A 23533-nucleotide genomic window follows, 5' to 3' on the forward strand; every position below is an offset into this window, starting at 1 on the left:
TAAGCAGGGAAGATGAGTTGGGGAATCAGAAGGAGTAAAAAGAGAGTTTACTGGAGTTCCTGAGGGGAAATAAGACTACATTCTAAAGGACAGATCTCAAAAACACGGATTAAAAGAAGCCATATACCAGAGAACATTCTGTACACTGTCCTTCACTGAAGCTCAAAATCAGGCAAAGCTGATCTTTATTGGGTGGGGGAGTGCCTGGGCAGGGATACAGGGAGGCAGTCTGGGTGCTGGAAACCTAAATGAGTTCATCTTGTGAAAATCCACTGAATTTTGATTCATCGATTTCATGACTTGTATGACTGGCTGATCTCTGGACTTTCATGAGCTTGTGTTACACTTCCATAAAAATGTTATTTAAAAAGAACACATCCTAATATAGTTTCTTTAACTTGAAAAAAACTCACTTTATTTTCAAATTATTATACCTATGAGTTTACTTGGGTGATTCTCGCCTTGATTACCTTGGTGTAATGGGTTAAGATTTAGTGAAGTCTGACTATTTTTAAATGATTCGTTTCACCCAGCTGGTACAAACCTGTCTTCTTTAATGAGAAAAAAATGCCCAACATCAACTTCAGGCTGAAGAAGAACATACAGAACAGAGCCAACTCACAGGCCCACTTGTGTATGACTTCATGGAGATGGAAACACAAGGACTTGTTACTTGACGGTCTCTCTTGCGGAAACAACTGCCCACAGAGGACAGGAAGTGTGTACATGAGGAGAAAGTTGGCACTGAATCTAAAGTCAGGAGCCCTAGGATCTCTTCCTAGCTTTGCAACATGTACCTAAAACATCACGACTCTCTTCTCCATACCTCAGTTCCTTGTGTGTAAAATTAAGGGAAAGCATCTGAGAGACCATCTTGGATGAAATGTGGGAGACATAATTATCACTATTTAAGATAAATGCTGAAGACTATCACTAAAAAAGATGATGACAAGAGGTGGGATTTTCATTTGTACAAAGACAGAGGAGACTTGTGATATACAGAGAAAGATGTGAAAGAAAGAAAGGGAACCACAAGCCTGCATTGTTCAGAATTCTTTTTGCCAACAAATTCTATTAAGTTCAAAACATGTTCCAGAGGGAAGGCCTGGGAAGAGTGATTCTGATGAGAACAGGTCAAACTGATAAATGACTGTAATCCTAGTTGGCCACAAGCACTTACAAATGCTCCCTCTGACATCTGAGTTTTCCCCTGATTTAGCAATTCCAGTTGTTAGGTCATCCTAATGTATTGTTACAGAACCAATAAGCCACAGTTTTTGTATCCCTTCGATTCTAACAATTATATATGTCTTCTACGTAATCAAAAAGTTGCTTTTAAAATGTTTAGGTCTGTTCTGACTATAGTTATTGAATTTTTACTATCTTCCTTGACTTAGGAGCCCAGAGTGGTTTATGGAAAGAATGAATAACTCTTCCTACAGAGGAAGTTCTCAAAGGTCCGCATTGCCTGCAAATATTCACAACACCGTCCGTCAGTAGCTCCCTGGAAGCCAGATTTCCGGAAGACTTTTGGAGGCATAGGAGACCGCAGAGGAAGAGGAGACACAGTAACTGTGGTTGCTGACGCGCCACTTTTGTGTGGATGGGCAGTAATCTGGGTGTCAGGGAGAACCAGAGAAGAGACAACCTCAAAACAGAATGAAGATTGCTTCTGCAGAGGAGTATAGAATTTCCTTAGTTTTTAGGAATTTTCCAAAGAATCTATAAAATGTACGTGGCCACTCACTTAGGAAGTCCCATGCCTGGGTATAACAAAGTTCATCTGTATATTGGCTGAAACACAGGATGCAAATTTACTAATCTCTTGGGCTATTTCGAATACAGTAACTAAAGAAAATGGCTGAGCAATAAAAATTCCAAGTTCAAGAAAATCTCTTTTGTCTGGTAAGCTTACCTTTTAGCTTTTGCTGAGATGGGCACCAAGCTTTTCTTTCCTGATCAAGCTTGCTGCATAGGGGATCTGTAAGCGAAAAGTAAGCAAAACTATCCAGATAAGCTAAATTTAAAGACGGATACACATGGAGACCCTTCATCATGCCTAACAACTTGAATGCGGGTGAATTCCCCCCCACCCCCGCCAAGGAGAAAAGGTCTCTATCGGATCATCAACACTGCAGAGCTTCCAGATTATAGAAATTCCTAAGGCCTGATAAAAAGCATATCAAGGACAGAACTGGAGATCACATCAGACTCTTGCTAGAGCTAGTCTCTGAGGTCAATATATGACATTTCATTTTCAGAATTTTTTTCAGTGTGTACTTAATAATATGGTCTTATTATTTTTTATTTAGGTATAAAAACGAGCTTCTGATGTTATAATATATGTCCCAAGCAAAGGGACAAGGATGTGATTACAAACTAGTTCAGTGCTATCTTTCATTTAATTACAGTGACAAAATATGCTGTCATTCTAAATCACAAACAAGATGAACTTACTAAACACGAATTATTACTCTGGTTAATTTCCCGGTAACTCCCAAGAAGCATCAGAAATAATTGCACTGAGTGGAAAATATGACCCCTGAGGATGCTACCTGGATAAATTTGGAAAGCACTTTTCAGTGCTGGGACTTTGAAGGAAAGCCTATCCCATTTGATATGTTGCTTTTCATTAGAAGATTCAAATGGCTGAAATTGGACCACATGTTTTATTTAGATTCACCTCTATTCGTATCCAGTTAAGGTATTCTATCGTTATGTGACTTATCTTCTTCATGATGATAAGGCTAAACTCAGGACTCTAAAGATTTGAACCTACTTTACATTTAAAGAACTGAATATCCAGCCTTCTAGGATGTAACTTGAAGTATGGCTGTTACGTGAAAGCAGTGAGGGGAAATGCAATTATTTTCATCTGATTAGGCAACGTTTTTGGATACTGATACATATATGTCCTCCACATTTCCAGCATATTTGTGTTTTGTTCTCCTGATCCACCATCTATAAATATCCATAAATATGAGCTCTTTCTAATGGGAAGGAACTATGAATCTACGATGATGTGAGTGTCTAAGATTGGCTGGACTATTTTGTCCTAATAACCAGCAGTTGAATCAGGTGTTTTAATGACCAAAAAAAAAAAAAAAAGGACTAACAAAATCATCTCACTATTTTGATAGACAAACACAACATGGATGTGACTGATAGGCACATATCTGATAAAGGCCACAGACAACAGTAATAAATTAATGATTCATTCAGTTAGAGCCATAAAAAGTTCAGAGTCCCAATCTCACATTTTAGGATGTGAGCTGAAATGAACTGGGTAACTATGACAAGAACAGTGACATAGGGACCTACTCTGGTTACCTCTTCTTCTCACTCTAGGTCATGCTACACCTGCTAATAACAGAGACACACATTTTCCATCACAGTGAGTGTTGTGATACGCCAAAACACATGGATCACCTCTCTCTTCAGATGCATGATATAACAAAGCCTTGAATGGAATTCTGTTATTTAGGATAAGGCGTAGAAATGACGTAAATCTCAGGGTAGGAGGAATTACCTATACACTGTATTTCTGCCACACTCACATTTAGAGAAAGTCCTTGACCCCAAGATTCGGTGCCACAACGATTTGGAAAGCGTCTGTTCCATCCCAGGCACTACACAAGTTAACATCACCTTGGGTTCTCTCATCAAAGCCAATAAACTACTCATTCTAACCCAAAGAAAAGTGCCCGAAGGACACTGCCTTCAGATCTATATCAGAATGCCCTGTTCTTTCCTTCCTGCCTGCCTTCCTCCCTCCCTCCCTCTCACCCACCCACTCTTCCTCCCTCCCTCCCTTTCTTGCTTTTTCTTTTTCTTTTTTTTTTTTTTTTAAAGATTTTATTTATTTATTTGACAGAGATCACAAGTAGGCAGAGAGGCAGGCAGATAGAGAGAGAGGTGGAAGCAGGCTCCCTGCCGAGCTGAGAGCCCGATGTGGGGCTCGATCCCAGGACCCTGGGATCACGACCTGAGCCAAAAGCAGAGGCTTTAACCCACTGAGCCACCCAGGCACCCCTTGCTTTTTCTTTCTATTTTCTTTCCCCTCCAGAAACAACACTGTACCATTTCATTAAGTTGGGAAACTGAGAAGGAAAAGAAAAAAGGACTTGGTGGGGAAAAAAGGACATTTCCACATTTGAGCCCCAATTCTCCAGATGGGAATTTAAATCTGAAGAATCATCCCCACTCAAACATCACTGCATTCATTTCATTAAAACAAAATGAAATAAAAACCAAATGAAAAAAAGACCAAAAAGCTTAAGGTTGTAAGCTAAAAATCATGTATTTTTTTTTTTAGAATTTCCCTCCTTTTATTCATTTTTAAAATTAACATATAATGTATTATTTGTTTCAGGGGTACAGGTCTGTGATTCATCAGTCTTACAAAATTCATTGCACTCACCATAGCACACACCCTCCCCAATGTCTGTCACCCAGCCACCCCATCCCTCCCCTCTACCCCCAGCAACCCTCAGTTTGTTTCCTGAGATTAAGCGTCTCTTGTGGTTTGTTTCCCTCTCTGGTTGCATCTTGTTTCATTTTTCCTTTTAATGCTAAATCCTAAACCATGAATGATAAAGACTATATTAGCACATGGCTAATATTTCTATGACTGTTCATAGAAATTACCTTATTTCCTTGATCCTAAAATACATTCCCCCCCATTTTAGCATTTCTGAAATTAGATGTCTTATAATTGACGATATCTTAGAATAATAGTTGAAAATGTCTTTTCTTATGATACATCAAGTAATCGTGCCTCCTATAAATGACAGATCTTTTGGGTTCCATGAAATGCAATAGTGGATTCACAGAGACCTCGGCAAACACTCCCCAACTTGGAAGCTCAGGCTTGTAGAGGCTCCAGTTTGAGCTAATTATTCCATGTAAATATCCTGTCCTAGAACATATAAAACCTTTCTTTTCATTTTGACCAGCTTAAAAATCACCAAGCTTGGCATGGACAATGAAAAAAATCCCTCAAAGTTATATAAGTTCTAAATTAATTACCTAGCTGGTGCTAGTCTATTAAAAGTATAAAAGGATAACTTCCTAGTTTGTGCCAAGAAAGAATTAACCTGACCTCAGACATTCAGGTGGGTTAACACGTCAAAAGGAGAACGAGGAGAGGGCCGCTTAACTAGGGAACCACTAGGGAACCGTGATTGCCTTGTCAAGATGCCTGGCAATTGATCAGTAACGGGAAAAGGACCCACTGTAGACAAAGTCTGTCTGCTGCTGGAGGACGTTAAAGCAGCATCAAGTCCTCTGACTTGCAGGGACCTTCTTTTCCTGCCTGTTTAGCCACAAAAGCAAAACCATAGGGCTTCAGGATCTTTTCCTAAAAACATAGTGCCAAGCAGTAATTGTTGTATCCACCTTAAAAAAAAAGTGTCACAGAACACATTTTAAAAACTCTCTGGGTAGAGATGGGAGAAGTCTGAGCAGGTTCCCATCCTAATGAATCCTTGAGAATCTCCAAGGATAGACCCTATGGCCGAGGAGCTGCGCCCTTGCCAAAGAGGGAGGGCCCCTCCAGCAACAATAAAGACCTCGCTCTTTTCCCTGCAAGGAAGCACTGTGCTCCCACAATCGGGAAGCTGTAAATTGCTTTTTTACAAGTCCACAGTGAGTGAAACATTAGTACTAAATCTATTGATTGAGCGTTATTTTAATTGAGGCTTTTAATGAAGAACTTTGAGACCAGCTTCTGCGGGCTGCGTGGGACTGCTGCGTTCTGGGGAAACAGCAGAGGGCACTTGGAGACTAGCATGTTTTCTCCATCAACACGCCTCTTAGTAGCAATCCAGCAAGTTCGAAGGATGTCAGTCTGAATGGAGCCATTTATCACAGGCTCTCTTTTGCAGCTTCACAATGTCCTGCAAGAATTAGGACTAAAGAAGAGTATGTCTTCGACAAACCTACACTAGTAGCTGCTACACAGATGCACTTGCTTGAAAAACACTCTTGCCAAATTAGCAATGAAAAAAAGTTATCAAGGCATCATAATGTGTAAATCATATTTTAGTCCTTGAAAAAAATCTTAATCAAAAGGTTATACATGGAGTAAAACGTCTTCAGCTTCTTTTTTTAATTAAAAAAATTTAGATATCGTTGATATATAACATTGCATCTAGCTTTTTTACCACCTTCTTGATTGTACAGGGTAATGGGTTTTGTTTTCAAAATTGAACCATGTTCTCTGAGAATCATAATCCCCCTGTGAATGAGAAATTTTTTGCTCTGTGCTATACTACACACTAACATTTTCATGACCTTGCTAAATTTTAAAACTTTCGCATTTGGTTCATAGTGAGAAGAATATATTTCTTTGCTTGTATAAATAACTCTGGCTTAGCAAAGAAAACACTGGAAGCATTTGACAACCCAGGGCAGAGGTGGAAGATTTTAACACAAACTGTGTGAAGTACTATAAACTCTAATTTTAAGCTATTTTAAAAAAAGTTAGCTTGTTGCCCACGTATAAGTGTTAAATAAACTGCATATGCTTTAAATCTCACATTGAGAGAAAAGCACATTCATTTATAAGTGTACAAAGACTGTCAATTATTTGTATAGTCGTCACTACTTTGCATTTAACAAACTAAAAAAGGAAGCAGTGGGGCAGAAATGACAGTCAGCAGAGAATCTAAAAATGCAGAAGCCAAAGAAATTCATAAGTTTTCTTTCTATAGCAATGATACCCAAGATGATTTTGATATAATCTTTTGAATAAGAACACTGTGTAACAGCATAGGATAAATGCATTGTGGGTCTATGGGAATTGTTACAAAATATGATGGCTTTAATATATTTGAATTCTTCATGACTGCAGGATGGGATAGGTTTTTATTTCATTTAAAGGAAAAAAAATGCCTATTCTGTAGGCAAATGACTCTTTTATAATACATGTTCCGTAAACCTTAAATAAAAAATAATTTAAATATAATACAATCAAATAATTCTGAGTGAATTGCCCTATTCCTAGGAAGCAAAACATGTAACCATATTTACTGATGAATTAGATCATGCAACTAAAAATACTGAGAAAGTGAATAATTGTGATACCTAGCAACTTCTTGAAGACCTTGAGGTAGATTTTCTAAAGATATTACCCTCTAAGTACTTCAGCAAATAAAACAAGCTGAATAAAGGATTTGATAAATTTCCATTCAGGCAATCTTGAGTTTGCTGTCTCAATTCCAAGGCAGACAGTATAAGGTGAACACAGGTCCTTCTTGCACAAAAATCTGTTTAGCCACCAGAACTTGAAATCCCTACTATTAGAGGTTCTGCTTTGGGAAGGGGTGTGCCGTGAAATTGATTCCTCATGCTCTCAGAGCTTTGGATGACACCCATGGGCATTTCACATTGATTACGTACTTGTGCCTTACTACATCCCCATAGGGGTGCTATGTTAGACCTTACAATGAGTTCCTTTGGTTGAAAAACTGACACTGAATGGACTATACGGGAGTAGTCTTGAACTGAAGTTTGCAGACCTTCCAGCTTGTGTCTGGGGGTACTAAGGATAGTGCGTCCCATAATTCACCGAGATGGCTTTCCTTAGTCATTTTAGCAATAGTTTCTTAGCACAATAGAAAATTCAAGGAAATCAGGAGCAAGCCAGGGAATCTGGAGAATTAAGAGGGCCACCCTATAAGAGTATCAAAGTTGAGTCAGGGTCATCCCTGGGCGATGATTCATTTAGCAGATTTTTATTGGTAGGCATTTGATGCTAGACACCAATGCTAGGTACTGGAGGCAAGATGAAGACCCTCTTGGTCTTACTGCAGGAAACATAAGAGAAGAAGCAGAAGGGACAAATCATGTCTATTTCACCTGTTTTCTTGTTGTCAGCCTGCATGTGCTTCTGTGGATTTCAGAAATTATATGGTAACTACAGGGATAGGGGAAATATTTCTAGCTTCTCCCAAAGAATCTAATTTGTGACCAGGAACCATTTACTATCTAGAGAAATCTGAATCAATAACGCTTGTCTAGATAAATGAATATATGATGATAAAATATTTTGTGATACCGTGTAATAAAAATGTTTAGTAATACCAGTTTATATCTTCCAGGTACCAACTATTTCAAAAGACATTTTTTCTTCTATTAATACTACCTGCTTATTACATCGATGCAGTATCATTTCCTCTTTCACTAAAGCAATTGAATGTCAAAGAGAATTAAGACATTAAAGTTACATAACTGACCTTAAACAAGGGCACTGAAATAAATACTTAGTCCCCTTTTCCTAAAGCCCGTGTTGCCATATTCGACTCCCCGCCCAGGAAATCACAAATTTTTGGTTGCATGTGTCTCGATTTTTGTTTTAAGAGTCTAAAAGTGATACATAAAATCAGTAAGGTCTTAAAATTTTACATCCCCCTGTCTCCAAATCTATATTTAAATTCTTCCTTTGGATTGGCGTGCCTGGCTGGCTAGGTTGGTCCAGGATGTGATTCTTGATCTCAGGGTTGTGAGTTTGAGCCCTCCACTGGGTGTAAAGATACTTAAAAATAAAATATTAAAAAAATAAATTTGGGGGCAGCTGGGTGGCTCAGTGGGTTAAACCTCTGCCCTCGGCTCAGGTCATGATCTCAGGGTTCTGGGATAGAGCCCTGCATTGGTTCTCTGCTTAGCAGGGAGCCCGCTCCCCCCCACCCCCGCCGCACGCCTCCCCACTGCCTGCCTCTCTGCCTACTTGTGATCCCTCTCTGTCAAATAAATAAATAAAATCTTAATAAAAAAATAAATTTGCCCTTTGGACAAAGAAAACAATAAGCGCATTCACAGCAAGTAATTAATAGCTCTTATTACCTAGGTATCAAAAGCTAAGAATGTAGATACATTTTTTTTTTAACCTCTTTGGGGGCTTATTATCAATCAATGAAGAAGAATCCTTCTACACTCCACCCCCTCCTATGACTTCAGGTGCAAACAAAACTAATACAAACAAAACCAACACAAGATGAAAGGTCCTGTCTAAAAGGAATCTTATATTAAGGTAGCTTTCGGAACAGAGAATGTTAACCCAGTACTTGAGGCCAATGAAAATCAGCAGGAGCGTTAAGAGCATAAACAGCACTTTTAATGGAGCTCCCAGAATGGGGGGAAACCTTATGAGCTCCAAGGCTGTCTTAAAAATGACTCCCAGCAATCTCCAGTAACACAAGCGTGATTGCTCTGATGCAGAAAGAAAACATTAATACCTATCTTCCTCGAGTTATCCCGATAGAGAGCTAGATATCTGGCTCTCTAGAAAAGACAGGCAGGTATGCATAGATACACACTTAACAAGACAAGGGCAAAACGGACCAGTTCAGAAACATCAAGCCACCCAAATTACAATAGTCACACCAGGAATACCACCAAGGACCAGCGTATGTCTTTATCCAAGTGACTAAAAATATCTTACAAATATGGAACAGAAATTATTTTCCCCATTGTACTCACGTACATGAGAGCATGGGAGATTGTTTTAAAAGCACTAATGATTAATAACAGATATATTTGCATGGGGATGAAGGGCAGTGAATTCACAATGAAAATAACCTTAAAAAGGCAACATAATGCCTACATGTATTTGCCAGGCACCTTCCTGCTTTCCTGATTCCACATAAATACATCTCTGCATCCACTTTTCAACATGATTAGGAGAGGGTGAATAACACACTTCATTTGGAAATTATTACTTCTTTTCATCACCCTTCAAGTGAATTCAATGGATTGGGTGTATTTATCCCAAGTTTATTGGCAGCGGAGGGCCTGGCTTAGGTCTGGGTAAAAAAGGAGAGAAAGAGAGAAGACAATTGCCCTTCATTGAGCTTCTAGTGCATCCCAGTGCCGTGTTCACACGTTTGCACAGTGGGAGACAAGGCAGGTACCTCTGGTTTACCCACGGAGACAATTTACACATCTGTCTATTAACACATGGTAGGTAGTTACATTTCGAGGAAACGCACTGACACATCTGTTTATCCTGTGTCTAAGTAAATCTTGGGGTAATTAGCATCAAAACCAGCTGAGAGGTAAGTGGTAGGTGGACCAAAGAGTTTCACGGCAAAAATGCACACAGTTTCAGAAAATTGGATGCTTTGAAAACAAACCCATCAAGGGGCATACACTTTTTAAGTAGAAATCATCTTACAATTTGTAACTGTTGCACCATTTCTTCTCGGTAGGCGAGTTCCCTTTTCATCTGATCTTGAAAATTATCTGGTAGGAGAAACAAATAGAGAAAGACATTAATTAGAGTTGCAAAATCTTCTTTTAGTATTTTTAGTAAAAATATTACTGATGGTCCCAGAGAAGCCCTTTTCCCTTTTTGATATTTTTAAAAAGGATTGTCTTTTTTTTTTTTTTAAAGTAAATAATGTGACTGTTGGAAGGGAAGGCTACAAGGCTCCATAATCAGAACAGGCAGCAAATTTTGAGGTAGTAAGGTCTGTATCTCATAGTTCACAGCAACCCATAGCCCATCTAGATAGATGGTCCCCCACGTATAATTACGAGTCAGGTCACTTGGGTGGCTCAGTCGGTTAAGCCTCTGTCTTCTGCTCAGGTCATGATCCCAGGGTCCTGGGTTTGAGCCCCACAAGCCCCAAGTCCTTGGGCTCAATACTGAGTGGGGAGCCTACTTCTCCCTCTCCCTCTCCTTCTCCCTCTGCCCCTCCCCCTCCTTGTGCACACACTCTCTCTGTCAAACACATACATAAATCTTAAAAAAAAAATACCTAGTCACGAATGTCTGATACAGTCATGTTCTCTACCTCTGCCCGTTTGAACCGGTCACAGGTAGAGAGCTTCCACTGTCTTAGGAAATGTGGACCCTTATGCATGCTTGCCATGCCTCCTGGGTGATAAGATTAGGGTCTGTTACCCCGGCCTGCCTCACTGCACTCCCAAGAAGCTGATAAACATACTCTGACTCTCCCAGCCTGTGAACTCTCCCTCCCTTTGCATCAGCCTTATTATGTGGTCCTTCATGGGCCAAGAGAGCTCCTACAGACCTTGCCTCCATCTGAGAAGGGGGGGAGCTTTAAGAGATATTCTCCTGCAAACTATCTTTGCCATTCTACCTAGTGATCATTTTTATTGGGAAATGACTTTCCATTGCAACCTCTCCAGGTGATCTTTTCTAAAAGTATGGACCCACCAAAAAAAAAGGGGGGGTGGAGTGGCCCTGGCTAGCTTTTGCATTTTCTGCTTTACATGAGAACCTCACACAATCTCCTATTGACTCCATGGTGGATAGTCAGGGCAGCACTTCGGAAAAACCAGAAACTTCATCACATTTTTCCACAGCTCTTCCTTTCACCTCTACAGCCCATGGTGTGTGACTCCTTCCCAGTCTGCCTCCATACTCAACTCCTTTTGCAACTGTCACCTCCCCAACATGGACATCTCTTCCCGGAACAGCTTCCCAACTGACCACCTGGCCCCTGGTCCCTCCCTCCGCAAATCCCTTTCCTTCTCCAGCTGAAAAATCTGTGATGGCTTCCCAATGCTTTCAAGAAAATAAATCCTTTACCACTCCTGAGATGCTGGATACTTAGAAATTAAAAACATCCTTTTTATTTTATTTTTTTTACTTCTACCTTTCCATACTATTTGAATTCCTTCCCCAACCTCAAGCCTGTTTTTTAAATTAGTCAATTAATTAGTTTATATATATATATATATATATAAACTACATATAAATATATATATGTAAAATATATATATATATATATGGTTTTTTTTTTAAAGATTTTATTTATTTATTTGACAGAGATCACAAGTAGGCAGAGAGGCAGGCAGAGAGAGAGAGGAGGAAGCAGGCTCCCTGCCGAGCAGAGAGCCCGATGCGAGGCTTGATCCCAGGACCCTGGGACCATGACCTGAGCTGAAGGCAGAGGCTTTAACCCACTGAGCCACCCAGGTGCCCTATATGGGGTTTTTTTGAGCAGTTTTAGGCTCACAATAAAATTAAGGGGAAGGTACAGAGATTTCCCATATATCCCCTGCCCCCACACCTGCATGTCCTCCCTCATTACCAACAATTCCCACCAGAGTAGGACATTTGTTACAATGGATGAACCTACAGTGACACATAATCATCAAAGTCCTTAGTTTACCTTAGGGTTCATTGCTGGTATTGTACATTATATGGATTTGAACAAATATACAATGGCATATATTCACCATTATAATATCAGAATATCTACCAGTATAATATCAGAGAAAATACAGAGTATTTTCACTGCCCTAAATCCTCTGTGCTTTGCCTATTCACGCTTCTCCTTCATCCACCCCTGGCAACCATTGATCATTCATTGTCTCCATAGTTTTGCCTTTTATATATTTTTTAAAAAGACCCATTCCCTAGTCTCACCTCTGAATTTGATACGAGAGGTATTGTAATAGGGGTAAATACATGGCACAATGCAAGGGTCAAGGGGGAGTTAAGGGGCAAGAAATGCTTGAGTAGAGATGTAGAGAACAGTATTTTAAACAAAGACATCGCAAGAGGCATAGGAAAGAGCAAGTGGCTCAGTGGTTGCAGCAAAGGGGGTAGAGGAAAGCCCTGCACCCCATCACCCACCAAACGTGACTGCAGCACCTCCCTGGAATTCCAGTGCAGACTGGAATGATGATACTTAGTCCTTACTTAATTCATGCATATTTGTCTATGATGGTACATTTAATACAGTTCATTAAGGTAAAATTAAAAAAAAATAAAGCCATTAAAGTATTGGAAAAATGGTGAATATTTTTATAAAATTTGGGTGGGAAAGGATGTCAAAGGCAGAAAAAACAAAAAAGGAAAAGATTGATAGATTTGATTGGACAAAAATTTAAAACTTTGGTATGACAATAAACTACAAACCAATCGAACCCTCAACACACAAAAGATCATGGCCAACATCTAAAGGTCATTGATACAAACAAAAGAATATTTGTGATATGACAAAGACTTAATATATTAGTATATAAAGTGTCCATAGAAATCAGTAAGACGAACATATTAAAAGAAATATGACAAGAGAATATAATGGGCATTTACAAAACCTACAGCTGGAAAGTAGACATGGAAAGTGCTCAATGCCCCTAACATTGAAAGGAAATAATACAAGCTACCATTTTTCCTTAAGTTGGAAGAGAGTAAAAGAAAAAGTGAGATGTGGTGTGCCAAGAATGGAAGTGTAAGTCAGTACAATCTTTCTGCAAAGCAACTAGAAATTACATACCAAGAGCTATAAGAAGTTCCTACTCTTAAACACAGCAATCCTTTCAAGAGTTTATTGTAGGGGAATCATTATAGATACACGAAAGGATTTAGTTCCAGTACTGTCCATCATCTAAAACTTTGATGACTTTAATGTCTAACATAAAAGTATATTTATAAACTCAGAATGGATTAAAGACCTAAATGTGAGACCCCCAAACCATAAAGAATCCTAAATAAGAGAGCACAAGCAGTAATTTCTCTGACATCAGCCATAGAAATATTTTTCTAGATATGTCTCCTCAGGCAAAGGGAACAAAAGCAAAAATAAACTATTGGGACTACATCAAAATAAAAAGCTTTTGCACAGTGAAGGAAACTGTCCACAAAACCAAAAGGCAACATACTGAATGAGAGAAAATTTTTACCTAAATAGACATTTTTTCCCAAAGAAGATATCCAGATGGACAACAGACACATGAAAAAATTATTTTTTTAAATTAATTAATTAACTAATTAATTTGACAGATAGATCACAAGTAGACAGAGAGGCAGGCAGAGAGAGAGGAGGAAGCAGGATCCCTGCTGAGCAGAGAGCCTGATGTGGGGCTCGATCCCAGGACCCTGGGATCATGACCTGAGCTGAAGGCAGAGGCTTTAACCCATTGAGTCACCCAGGCACCCCAAGACATGAAAAAACATTCTAAGTATCATTCATCATCAGAGAAATGCAAATCAAAACTACCATGAGATGTGGTTATACCTTACCCCTGTCAGAATGGGTAAGATGAAAAACACAAGAAACAACCAATGTTGGTGAGGATGTAGAGATAAAAGAATCTTTGTGTACTGTTCATGGAAATGTAAAGCAGTGCAGCCAGTGTGGGAAACAGTATGGAGGTTCCTCAAAAAATTAAAAATAGAAATATCACATGATCCAATAATTCCACTACTGGGTATTTACACAAAGAAAACAAAAACACTTATTTGAAAAGATATATGTACCTCTATGTTTACTGCAGCATTATGTACAATAGCCAATATATGAAAGCAACCTAAGTGTCCATTAATAGATAAACAGATAAAGAAGATGTGGTATAGGTAAACACAATGGAATATTATACAGCCATTAAAAGGATGAAGGTTTTTTAAAAAAAAATTCTTCCTTCCTTCCTTCCTCTTTCTTTCTTTCTTTCTTTCTCCATTTGGGATAACATGGACCGACCCAGAAGATACTATATGCTAAGTGAAATAAGTCAGAGAAAGACAAATACCATATGATTTCACTCATACGTGGATTCTAAAAAACAAATGAGTAAAACAAAAAGAAGAGTCAGACCTATAAATACAGAGAATGAACTACCAGTTGCCAGAGGAAAAGAGGATGAGAGGATGTGGGCAAAATGGGGGAAGGGGAATGGGAGTTACAGGCTTCTCACTATGGAATGATTAAGTCATGGGGATAAGAGGCACAGTATAGAGAATACCATCAGTGGTATTGTACTAGGTTGTACGGTGACAGATGCTAGCTACACTTGTGGTGAGGGCAGCACAACTTACAGAGATGCTGAATGACTACACTGTACACCTGAAACTAATATAACATTGTATGTCAATTATACGCAAATAAAAACATTTTAAAAAGAAAGTACCTTTATGACTGCTCTGTAGTAATGGAAAGAGGCTCATGTTAAGTGAACAACAGGAGGGTAAAAAATGGGGTGTATAATATTTCGTTTAAAAAAAAAAAAGGATTCAGTATGCATTTAAAAAGCTGAAACTCCAAAATGTTACCATTGGTTATCTCCAGGTGACAAGATCATGGGTGATTTCTCTTTCCTTTTCTTTGTATTTCTGTATGTTTACAGTTTCCTACAACAGGCATGTGTATAAGTTGAGATATAAATATTATTAATTGGCAAATGGGAAAAAAAACCCTAAAATTTCTATTATGTTTTAAAGGTTGATGAAGGCACAATTTAAGTGGAGAGGAAAAAAAAATCATTAAGCCAGTTTCTCTAGTGAGACTCACTTAAAACCTAACTATTTCTGGAAAACGATTGTATAAAAGGAGGTAGCAGAGTAAAGCACCTACATGCCATGTGCCAGCCAATACAGTAGCAAGCACTGTGCTCTGCAAACACTGAGAGTTTGAAAGCCCAGTGTGTACAAACATCAATAAAAACTATGCAACCTATATTCCCAGGACCAGAAAGAAGAAAATCCGTATGGTACATCTGGTCCACCCAGTAGATTCCACTCTTCAAGGAATAGGCTTTAGGGCTTTCTTTGCTTACATCATGTTCATTTTGTTATCACTAATTTTGACAAGTGTTGGACCTTTTCATCCATACTGTGTTTTAGAATTCCCCACTGTCCCCTCTCTGGAGGATGATGCAAAAAAAAAAAAAGAAAGAAAGAAAGAGAGAGAGAGGAAACGACTCAACGTAGAACGATTGCAGTAACAGCCAGAGGTGAAAGATGGGACAATCATATTCAAGTAGATGAATATAGTTTGTTTTTCATAAAAGTAACCTTAACAATAACATGAAAGAGTAGCTCTTTATAAGAATCTAAAATGATGACGTAGTCAAAATCTACTATGGAAATATTCCTCGAAGCCCCAGTCACCGGGCTTTCCCTGTCATAACTGACTGGCCTTTCCATCAGTTCTCTCAAGCGCCATGAATTTGTCACATGCAAATCCAAGGACTCAACTTACGAGTCCTCACTAATCTCCTTTATACAACAGTTTTCAGTTTCCCAATCTCATTCTTCATTGTTGGTTTTAATCTCTTCAAACAGAACACCAGAATGGGTACCAGTAACGTACTGAGAGCATGTCTCATGCCCACAATACAGAGGCGCCATGCAGGCAGCAACAGAACACCCTTTCCTGAACCTACGGACAATGCCGTGGGATAGAGGAGAGTAGCAGGTGCAAAACAATCAGAGAGGAATCAGCCCAAACCCACACCTGTGGAGCTAGAAATGAACACAGCAGGACATCAGGAAGGAGTGCCTACTGTAAAAGCAAGGAGGCTTCCTGGAGGTGGTGGCTTGAACTGTGTCCCAGATGATTAGGAACGCTTAGATGAGGGGAGGCATTCCAGACTAGAGAAACAGTCTGCAGAGGTGAAAAGCAAAGGGAGAGAGTGATCTGTAGGGTAACTGGAGCTCAGTAAGGAGGTAAGATCGGAGAGGCATGGCAGGCCAATTAGAGAGTTTTGAGAATCAGTCAGGAGTTAAATTAGATACAACATGATCAACAGTAGGGGATCACTATAGCTTCTTGGGTAGAAGGTTTGGAACCAGAAGTAGAGCTCTGGCAAGACTGGACCAATGGCAGTGGGCAGAAAGGGCTGGAATAGGGAAGATAGGAGAGGACCCAGTGTACCCTGTTGCAGTAAAGAGGGCCTTCTCCACTGGTTGCCTCCTCCAGCAACTCTGGCAGGTCCCTAGTTCAGGGCTGAGTTGGTACCGGTGGCTAGTGGTAAGAGAGTAAAATGGATGAAAACTACAGCCAAGGGATGGGTGCCATAAGAAAGGAAGGTATAGGGCTCTGGAAGAGAAGGGAGGAAGAAGTGACATAGTTGTTAGGGAAGCGGGACACAATGACTTGGTGGCAAGAATGACTTCCAGATTTATGGCAAGGGGAGACACTTGCTTGTTCTTTCCCCTCCAAACTTCTGCCCCCAAGTATGGAGACTTGCTTTCTCCTCCTCCTCCCTCCTCCCTCCTTCCTCCTCCCCCCAAATCTCTTCCCCTTCTTTCTCTTCCTCCATCCTTGTGATGTTTACCTTTACTGTCTCCAGGCCTAGAATTCATTCTTGTGGTCCTTATTAGCCCTAAGAACCACAACAAGAAGGCTAAGAAAAACTCAGAAATTCGAACCTATTTTTAGAAATGCTTTTTTAGAGCTCAGTGCTAGTAATCTCCTCTCCCTCCTCCTACATCCTTACCACCACCATCCTCACAGCTGACAGTATTGAGCACGGCTGGGCTATGCACACTTCCTCTCATTTACCCCTTGCACCCTCTAACAAGACAGGAATTATCTGGCCCATTTGACCATTTCCAAGGTCCCACAACCAGGAAGTGGCAGAGCCCCAGAGTGAACTCAGGTCTGGGGTCCTAATCCTCACATGTGATAACTGAGCTGAGGTCCACAGTGTTCTAAGTAAACCACGCTCTACGTGTCATGACCAAGAGTTCCCTTCCTAGTACAAGGCTGTGAGAAACTCTGGCCGGGATTCCTCTACACTTCCCTCTGATGTGGCTTCACAAAGTTCCGTTTTCCCCTCTCCATCTGAGCAGATCTCAATCCATCTGCCCGCCTCATGGCCTCTCACGTTTAGTTAACAAGCACGTAATGCACATTTGCTATTTTCATTGGTGTGAAATTAACTGCCTCTTTGTGGTATGTCTTAACCACGCATTATTCAAACTTGGGCACACACATGCCACTTCCTTGGTCAGTGGAGTATACTGCAGATAAAAATAGGAAAAATTTTTTGTTGTTCTTTAATTGAAGTGTTTCATGTATGTGGCAATCACAGAGGATTAGCTTTAATGCAAAAGGATGAATGAAAGGTCTGAATCAAAATGGGTCGGTTGTACCATGATATTTTAACTTCTTTTTAACAGAAACCTGTACCTACTGTATGGCAGGGCAATTAAGAAGGAAAATGTACCAATCCTTATAAATTACTTAATTCCTTGAAATGATTAATTAGCTTTTATCAAGGGGATAAATTACAGATACGCTGACTTTACGGGAAGTTAGGTGGGTATTTTAGTGGTTCATTGGAACTTTGGCCCACTCTGCCGGACTTAAACACAAGGACTTGCAAACTCAACAATGAGGTAAACATCAGCTTATAGGAAACAAATAATTCAATGTCTGCTCATTGCTGCAAGGAACTGGGTGTTAAAATACTGTTTTAGAAATGAGAGCATCGTGGATCCTTTGAAAGCCCTTGGTTTTTAAGATTTCAGAGATATTTTCTAAACGTTTCTTTCTCTTTTTCTAGAAGCCACAATGTCATGACAACCCTAACACACTATTACAAGCTACAGGTCATTCTCCACACTTCCAGGATGAGGCCTCAGCAGGCAGTCTTGAAATTCCAAAGCCTGAAGCTCTGTGAACGCCGAGCCTCCCCTGTGGGTACCAAGAGATCACAAACTTGGCAGACCCCACTGTTCCTTGTGGTCAGAGCACTCTTCCATCAATGCATCCTCTTGTTTCTATCCCTGCTAAGTGTTCAGTGGAACTCAGTTTGAGATGTGCCAGGAACCCAGTCCTCTTCAAAGCCTCCACCTGAGAAGGCACCTCTTTTAGTTGTGCTGATAATCACATTGGAGAAGCCCTGGTGAACGCAGACCTCCATGCTTCTATTATTAAAATTGTCACAAGCACTGAAAAATCTCCAAGATGCTGGTCTGTGGCCCTCACACAGGAATTGCCAATGTGAGTTTTGAGGTTCCCGGATTCATAACAAGGGGCATGCTGACATTTTTAAAATGGGTCCCAGAAAAAACTAATATTAAATTTATAGAATTCAAAGCATAGGTTTACATACTGATTTATTTCCCACTATCCTTTCTCTGGAGCGAAGAAAAAGAACAGGACCAAAGGACACTCCAAAAAGTTTCAAAATACACCACAGTGACGTATTTGTTCAAATGTGACCCAGCCCAAGGCTGGTGAATTTTAGAAATGTGGACACCTAGCACTAAATTCTAGGACTCTGGGAATAGAACCAACTGTTTTTATGCTACCGTATCTGCCACCAAATTTGGAATGGAATTTTAACATTAAATATGGAGAATCCAAAACTGCTAAATTATACTAATCTCAGTCAATAAAAGAAATACATGTGTACGTGAATTGTTAAATTTTAAATCTTCATATTTATACACATTTCAAGCACCAGGAATCTCTCCAGCTATATCCAAGAATAAAAATTAATTGTTCCTTTGTTTTTTCTACCTTGGAAAATAAAAATACCTGAGTAGTTCTTTTGTTTATATATAAACACAAAATTCTATCTATATATAGATATATAATCTAAAAATATCAGAGTGTTTAAATACGTCTACGTATTTAATGATAAATTTGCCTACATATTTTATTTATTTATTTTTTTTAATTATTTGTCAGAGAGAGAGAGGGAGAGAGAGCAAGCACAGGCAGACAGAATGGCAGGCAGAGGCAGAGGGAGAAGCAGGCTCCCTGATGAGCAAGGAGCCGGATGTGGGACTCGATCCCAAGATGCCGGGATCATGACCCGAGCCGAAGGCAGCTGCTTAACCAACTGAGCCACCCAGGCGTCCCTGCCTACATATTTTAAATACACATAATACATACATGCAGATACACACATATTGATACAATAAATACCAAAATGTTCTCATAAGAAATTTTTTTGGTGAGCTGAATCAAAGCATATATAACAGACTAAAATTTCCGAACATTTAGACAGAGGCCACAGGAAGGCCCCATGGCATTTTACACAAGCACTTCATACTTAAGTGACAATTTTTAAGCCTAATAATAGAAAAGTCATCACGTATCATAATGCAATAAAATAAAAGTGATTTCTTACTGAATACTGGGAAAGATGTATTTCCTTTTAACACTTGGAATTCTTGTTCTAGTCGTCTCCGTAAATCTATTTGTTCAAATAAAACCTTCTGAAGTTCTTCTAATAAAGAAAAACAGAAGAGTCATTTTACTAATCTTTACAAATAACTCTCCAGAGAACTGTTATATATGGCAATTTATTATTATAAGACGAAATATTTTACCAGTTTAAAAAGTGTTGCATAGACATAGGATAGATTTTGTGCAGAAATCCATGAATATAAATCAATGTAATATATTATTTTAAAGTATTATATTACAGTGTCATGTATTGATTGATATGTATGCATTAATCTCAATTATATCCACCCAATGGTCCATATATTATTCATATGTTGCTTGTCAAGCTTAAAGTATGGTGTAGAACGAAAATATCCTCCTATCATCTCCGTGGTCTTTTGAAGCTAAGAGAAGTTCTACAGAATTAAAACTCTTCCTTACCTTTCCCCATATTTTCAACATCCTTCTTGAGTGAATGTGGTGAATTAGTCTCTTGCGTGTGTTCACCTTTTAAAAAAAGAAGAAAAAATATTGGTTTTGTGTAGTCTATTTTCTGAAAGTTTTTTTTTATTTTATTTAAAAAAAATATTTTATTTATTTATTTTAGGGAGAGCACGAGGGGGAGGGAGAGAAACCCAAGCAGATTCTACGCTGAGCGCTGAGCCGCACGCCAGGCTCGATCTCACAACCCCGAGATCCCGACCTGAGCCAAAACCAGGAGTCACACTCAACCGATTGAGCCACACAGGTGCCCCTCTTTTCGTTTTCTTTTAATATCTACGAAGGAGCTCGGTTAATAGAACTTAAAAGTGGGAGTTCTCAGAACCCAATGCTGTCTTCATTTACTCGTGTACGATTCCCCTGAAGTACGGTGAGAGCTGCGGGAAAAGGGAACGCAGTCTGCCTAGCCTGAAGAGGCCGCCCCCTCCCCCACTGCTCTCCACCCTCTACAACGCAGGTGCTTGCTCCATGGGCAAAAGAGGAGGTTGAACTGTTAACGGATCTGTGTCCAGAAGAATTCCGATCAGGGTTCCTCTCCTTCCAGACGCGAGGGCCCCTAGCAGCAACTGCAGACCGTCAAGGCTGTGGAAGCAGAAATCTCCTGCCTTCCTGGGTCATCATAACTTGGGGGCAGCGAGAAAGAAACAGAAGGCTTTTGTTCTCCTTAGGAGAGAATGTATAAGCCTGGAGTTTTCCTAAAAATTGATAGTTTTTTTTTTTTTTTAATCAGCCTAAAGCAGAGATGTATTTGAAATAAGTTGCTATTTTGTAATAGTCACATCCTTGATGATCGTTTCGGAAGGACTTGGTCTTCAACCAATGAAAACTAGATTGTGGATAAAGGCCTGGTGCTGTTCTTCCCTATTTTGTTCATGTGCTAACTAGAATGACGGCAAGCTAAGAAAAAGGCTTTATGTACAGTCATACACTGAGTCAATGTACCCTAGAAGACATAAATAAACTAAAGGGATCTGATCATTTAGGTAACCAGAATTTGTTTTTCCAACTTCAACCCGCTATCTGCAAATATCCACGTATATCATTAAGTTTGCCATTTTCATGGGCAAGAGGACAGACCAAGGTGCTCTCGGGTTTCATGGATTCCCCCTTCCTGGACCCCCTGGGTTAGCTCCTTCCTTTGTACCCATGGTGCTGTCTGCTTATTCACTTTCCATGCCCCCCAGGCTGTGTGCTACTTGAGGACAGGGACTCTGTGTTTCCTAATGGCCAGTGCTTAGCAGAATGCTGAACACATCATAGGTATTCAATAAAGTGTTTTCAGTTGTCACCGAAAGGAACCCCAGGAAGTCATATATTCTAAACTATAGTACAGGCCAGAATGCATCATTTCAATTCTCTCCTCACCATTCATTCATTTCCCTTCCTCAGCAAGAAAGAGACTATAATGGCCCTAGGCACTGGTAGGAATACTGGGAGACTTCACTATCAAGGTAAAAATTCCTGCAAAGAGGAAAACGGAATTTCTGCACAAAGCAGTGGCCTACACAATCAAGGAAAGTCAAGAAAATTTTTAATGTGATATTATAAATGGGGATTCTGCATTCTACCTGACAACCTCTGGGAGTAAGCATTTGCAGGAATGAGTGGATACATATATGTGTGTGTATGTATATACATATATGTGAACATACGTATATGCAAATATTCCTGCATATGTGCATAGTGATAAAAAGATGCTCCCCCTCTCTTCCCATCATTATGACAATCATATCTTAGGTATCCCTCAGTTCCTTAATGACAGGCCTTTTCTCTACTATCTAGATCATATCTGTACAACCTCATTCTCACTTTCGTCTTGGACACGATCTCTCTCTATAGGTTTTGAGCATTTAAATCTTGGCTTTCGTCTCCATGTAGAATAATGAAAATATCTGTGAAGCATTTAAAATATACACTTCACTCTGATTCCTAGAAAATACTATGATCTGAAAGAAGAGTAACATGAAGTTTGATAATAAATCATGAATACATAAACCAAGAATAATGGCATTTTGAGATGAAAATAAATGCATATTATAGGCAGTTTTACTACTGTTTACTCCGGGTTCAGCCAATCAGTTAGATGCATAGATGTTTCATACTCACATACAATGTTGAGTCTGAACAAGAGAAGAAACAAGCATGTGTCTACATCTGCAACCATCTGCCGGGCAGAGGGAAAGTTTACCATCCTTCCACCGTCCCAGCCACTTGAAAGGAGATTTAAATGAGACCGTCCGTTTCTGAATAGGCAACTCTGGAAGCCATGTCCTAATCACATTACAGACCTTCTTGATTCATTGATGTATTTTGTGCACGGCTTAACTTGTGTTACATTTCAGTTGGATAATTAAATTTAAAATTTGAACTGTGATACATAAACATGTATTTCTTTTCTACTTCACAGTGAGGAGGTTGACATAGGTGTGAAACCATTAAACACATGGCTAGTGCATGGGAACTACTTTGAACCACAAGCAAATCTACAGATAATATTAAGTTTTTCTCTTCATCGGCTTTGTGGAGCTTTTATTAATAATTTACATCGGTGTCTTATCTCAAATAGATACTTTGTGGCAACTTCTCAGTAAAACCTGCCAATTTGGAGCTTGGAAGATTCAAATGTCTCACTTATAAAGGGTTTTTTAAAATGGTTAAATGTTAGGTAAATAAGGAGCACAGATGCTTTTCTGTATCTTTTACTGGACCGTTGCCTTTTGTATATTACTAATCTGTGAAACCAGATTGTTAATGGTGGTTAAAAATGACCTCTGGGAGCCTGGATATGTTTGTTCACTATTACTGCTAATGTTTTCCATCTGGTTTAAAAAAAAAAAAAGGCAGCCTAATACTAGATTAAATAAATGAGATTTACTTGACAATGAGCTTCCAATTTTTATAAATATTCCATTAGGTTAAATGCATTTTACTTTTCCAAAATTAATGAATGTGTTTGGAGACAATCGAGAAATTAAAAAACTTACTTTCTTTCTCACTCTATTTCTCTTTATGGGGAAAAAAGTTACAAAAAGGCAGGGAGATATCTTAATTGTGTAGAGTTATAAGAGGGAAAATTATAATATGGAAGGAACATCTTTCTTTCTTTTTTTTTTTTTTTAAAGATTTTATTTATTTGTCAGAGAGAGAGG

At 39.3% G+C, this 23533-nt stretch overlaps 1 protein-coding gene across 1 annotated transcript in view; it reads right to left on the bottom strand.

The window, feature by feature from the left end:
• Nucleotides 1-1918: 1918 nt before the first annotated feature.
• The window catches only part of LOC111142763 (SKI family transcriptional corepressor 2), a 35597-nt gene continuing 13982 nt past the window's right edge, over nt 1919-23533 (bottom strand). Inside the window, exons 4-7 of the mRNA XM_022496060.1 lie at nt 20325-20390; nt 19846-19944; nt 10175-10242; nt 1919-1981 (exon numbers count right to left, since the gene is read on the bottom strand). Of these exons, the coding sequence (XP_022351768.1) occupies nt 1919-1981; nt 10175-10242; nt 19846-19944; nt 20325-20390 (296 nt within the window). The remainder of the gene's footprint in view (nt 1982-10174; nt 10243-19845; nt 19945-20324; nt 20391-23533) is intronic.

This window comes from Enhydra lutris, unplaced genomic scaffold (genome assembly GCF_002288905.1).
Source record: "Enhydra lutris kenyoni isolate GAN:26980312 unplaced genomic scaffold, ASM228890v2 scaffoldscaffold8, whole genome shotgun sequence".
Taxonomy (NCBI): domain Eukaryota; kingdom Metazoa; phylum Chordata; class Mammalia; order Carnivora; family Mustelidae; genus Enhydra; species Enhydra lutris.